This window comes from Eublepharis macularius, chromosome 12 (genome assembly GCF_028583425.1).
Source record: "Eublepharis macularius isolate TG4126 chromosome 12, MPM_Emac_v1.0, whole genome shotgun sequence".
NCBI classification, from domain to species: domain Eukaryota; kingdom Metazoa; phylum Chordata; class Lepidosauria; order Squamata; family Eublepharidae; genus Eublepharis; species Eublepharis macularius.
Window position 1 is genome coordinate 67861007 of NC_072801.1, and position 3624 is coordinate 67864630.

At 42.2% G+C, this 3624-nt stretch overlaps 1 protein-coding gene across 1 annotated transcript; it reads right to left on the reverse strand.

Moving 5' to 3' along the window:
• Nucleotides 1-206: 206 nt before the first annotated feature.
• Nucleotides 207-1154, reverse strand: LOC129339616 (olfactory receptor 4Q3-like). Its single transcript, XM_054994197.1, has one exon. The coding sequence runs from the start codon at nucleotides 1152-1154 to the stop codon at nucleotides 207-209; it is 948 nt and encodes a 315-aa protein (XP_054850172.1).
• Nucleotides 1155-3624: the final 2470 nt, after the last annotated feature.

Here is a 3624-nt window from a genome sequence, read left to right on the forward strand (position 1 = left end):
GGATTTTAACCTGGGTTTCCTATCTAACACCTGTCTGATTCCCATGGTTAGTATCGATAATTTCTTATGGCCATATTCATATCCCTCACATGCAGTAAAATCAAAGCATAGCTTCTACGAATGCCGTACAATCAGATGCAAATGAATTCACTTGCCAAATATATGTACAACAAATGGTGCACTCAACTTGCTCTAAGGGAAAAAAATCACACATGTAATCCATTTGCAGCAATAGGGAAGAGCTTTTGCTTGATTTTCCATTTCCTGATGGCGTTCTTTATCTCTTGGTTCCTCAGTGCATAGATGAGGGGATTGAGGGCAGGGGTGGCCACCGTGTAGAATACAGAGGCTTTCTTGTCCTCTTGGGAACTGGAGGAGGGCTTCAGATACACAAAGACAATGGGCACATAGTAGAGACTGGCCACCATCAAGTGGGAGCTGCATGTGGAGAGAGCCTTCCTCCATTCCTTCTCAAAACGGCCACAGAGAGTGGCCAAGATGGCGGCATATGAAACCAACAAAGCCACAAAGCAGGGTGCTGTTATCAGGGTGTTGTTGGTCATCGTGATAATCTCAGCAGAATAACTCCCTGAACAAGCTAGTTTGATCACTTGTGGCAAGTCACAGAAGAAGTTGTCCAGTACGTTAGGGCCACAGTATGGTAACCGGGCAACCGTCACTATCTGAATGATGGCATGAACCAAGCTTGTTGCCCAGCAAAACAAGAGAAGCCTGAGGCAGCGCTGCCGGTCCATGATGACCATATACCGCAGTGGGTCATAGATGGCCACGTAGCGGTCGTAGGCCATGAGTGTGAGAACGAGCATCTCCACACACCCAAAGAGATGGAGAAAGAAAACCTGGGACATGCACCCCCCATAGGAAACGGAATGGCCACAGTTCAGCAAGTCAACTGCTAACTTGGGAGCAGCCACACAGCCCAAGGATATGTCTATGAGGGACAGGTTGGCTAGGAAGAAATACATGGGGGAGCTGAGGAGCTGGGGCTCACACCGCACAGTCACCATGATCAGGAAGTTGCCCAGAAGACTGGTGGTGCAACAGGTCAACACCAGAGTAGAAAGGAAGAGCCAGGAAATGCCGGAGCAGGAGAAGCCCAGTAAAATGAACTCGGTAACCGTGGATCCATTCATGGCGATGGCTGGTTCTAGTGAGAGGGGGGAAAAGGGGGATCACATTTAATGTTCCTTCAGCCCTGTTCTCTTCCATCCTACTATATAACATTCATCTCCTGGAGCTGGAAATGGAATCCAAGATTTCTCACTCAGATTTCTTCTCTTGTTAAATTGTAGACTTCACTCCAATCTGTTCTCTTGTGTTTCTTTATACAAATAAGCCTTTCCAACCCAAGAGGTGTGATGGGGGCGACTCACCCTCTACCAACTAGCTGTATAAATTAGGTCAATTCATGTCACAGTTGCTTACTAAACCTCTTTTTGTTGTTGTTGTTCTGCTAAGTATAAAGGAGAGGAAGCAACACACACACACACACCGCTTATTGGAAATCCTTTCCAGCTGTAACTTCTGGGATTTCACTAAGCATGTCAAACCTCTTCATAACCTGGAGGACTAGAAACATGATTTTTTTTTTCATGAGAAAACCTTTTTCTAGAGAAAACTGAGATTCTGTGGAATCTGAATTCTGTTTGTAGTTCAAATGTCTGTGCCTATGCTTACAAAATATGGGGATGCCACAGCAACTGGCAGAAAGATAACATGTATCCCTGCCTGGCATCTTCTAATTGGAGACTTTCACATGCCCAATGAAACTTTTTTACTCCCCCTCCCCCCAATATGTATAAAGTGACTTCTGGATATTAACCTGTGAATGAAGGCTCATTGTTCTTAGATTAATTGGGGGGGGGGGTGTTAATTGTGTCTTAAGGACAGCTTTGATAGGATTGTGGAGTAGTGACTGAAATAGAATTTGTAACTTTTAGAAATGATTGCTAAAGCAATTCCAGCTGCACTAATGTGAACCATAATAACTAATTGCTGTAGATTAAAATTTTAAAACAGACCTGACATTTGTGGGAAAAATAAAGTAAATGGTACAAAGAAAATGGGTTCAGGGAAAGTAACAACATTATTAAGCTACAACAAGAAGAAATACAGTATTAATACAAAGTAAAAAAACTCATTTCAAAGCCATAAAACATATCCCAAAAGGCAAAAATGTTAAGACTACACACCTCTTCAGCTATCAGAGGGGGTAAGGAAGGCAGTCATAGATGTTTCAGATAACAACAGACAAAGGCCGCAGCAGAGAGGCAGACCAGGAAGCCCCCCCAGACCTCAGCCACAGCCACTGACCCACCTTTACTGACTGATCCACTTTTTTTGATTCTGCTAATTATAAAGGACAAGATTCAGAGGAGTTAGCCGAGTTAGTTGCAAAATGGTAAAGGGTCCATTAGCACCTTTAAGACAAACCAACTTTACTGCAGCTTAAGCTTTCAAGAACCACAGCTCTCTTCGTCAGACGTATCTAATGAAGAGAGCTGTGGTTCTTGAAAGCTTGAAAGACCCCCCCTGCCTGCCAGCCAGCCTTTCCCAGACCCTTCTTTCCACCAGACAGCCACTTACTGGAAATCTTTTTCAGCTGTAACTTCTGGGTTTCACTAGGGATATCAAACCTTAGCATAACCTGGAAAACTAGAAACATGTATGTGCTTTTTTTTATAGAGAGAAAACTGAGATTCTGTGGAATCTGAATTCTGTTTGTAGGTCAAATGTCTGTGCCTATGCTTAGAAAATAATGGGGATGCCACAGAAGGATAACATGCATCCCTGTCTGGCATCTTCTAACTGGAGACTTTCACAGGCAGAATGAAACTCCGCCCCCCCCCCCCCCGCAATATTTATAAAGTGATTGCTGGATATTAACTAAGAAGCCTGTGAATGAAGGCTGGTTGTTCTTAGATTAATGGGTGGGGGTGATTTATCAGTTTTAAATAATTGTGTTTTAAATACTGTTTTGGTATGATTGTGGAGTAGTGACTGAAATGGAATTCATAACATTTAGAAATGATTTCTAAAGCAATTTCAACTGCACTGACATGAATCACAACTAATTGCTGTAGATTAAAATTTTGAAACAGACCTGACATTTGAAGGAAAAATAAATTAAATGATATGAATAAAATGGGCTCAGGGAAAGTAACGACATTATTAAACTACAACAAGAAGAAGAAATTCAATATAAACACAAAGTATAAAACTTATTTGAAAACCATAAATGTATATAAATTGCAAAAATGTTAAGATATACCTCTTCAGCAATCAGGGGGGTAGGGCAGGCAGGTCACAGATGTTTCACAGACAAAGGCCACAGCAGAGAGGAGGACCAGGAAGCCCCCCCCCAGACCTCAAACATAGCCACTGACCTACCTTTACTGACTGATCCACTTTTTTTGGTTCTGCTAATTATAAAAAGACATGATTCAGAGGAGTTAGCCGAGTTAGTTGCAAAATGGTAAAGAGTCCATTAGCACCTTTAAGACTAACCAACTTTACTGTAATTTAAGCTTTCAAGAAACACAGCTCTCTTTGTCAGATGCATCCGAGAAAGAGAGCTGTGGTTCTCAAAAGCTTGTGCTACTA

Bases quoted from the DNA above. Each gene is read 5' to 3' on its own strand.
- LOC129339616 (XM_054994197.1), bottom strand. From the start codon at position 1,154: ATGAATGGATCCACGGTTACCGAGTTCATTTTACTGGGCTTCTCCTGC.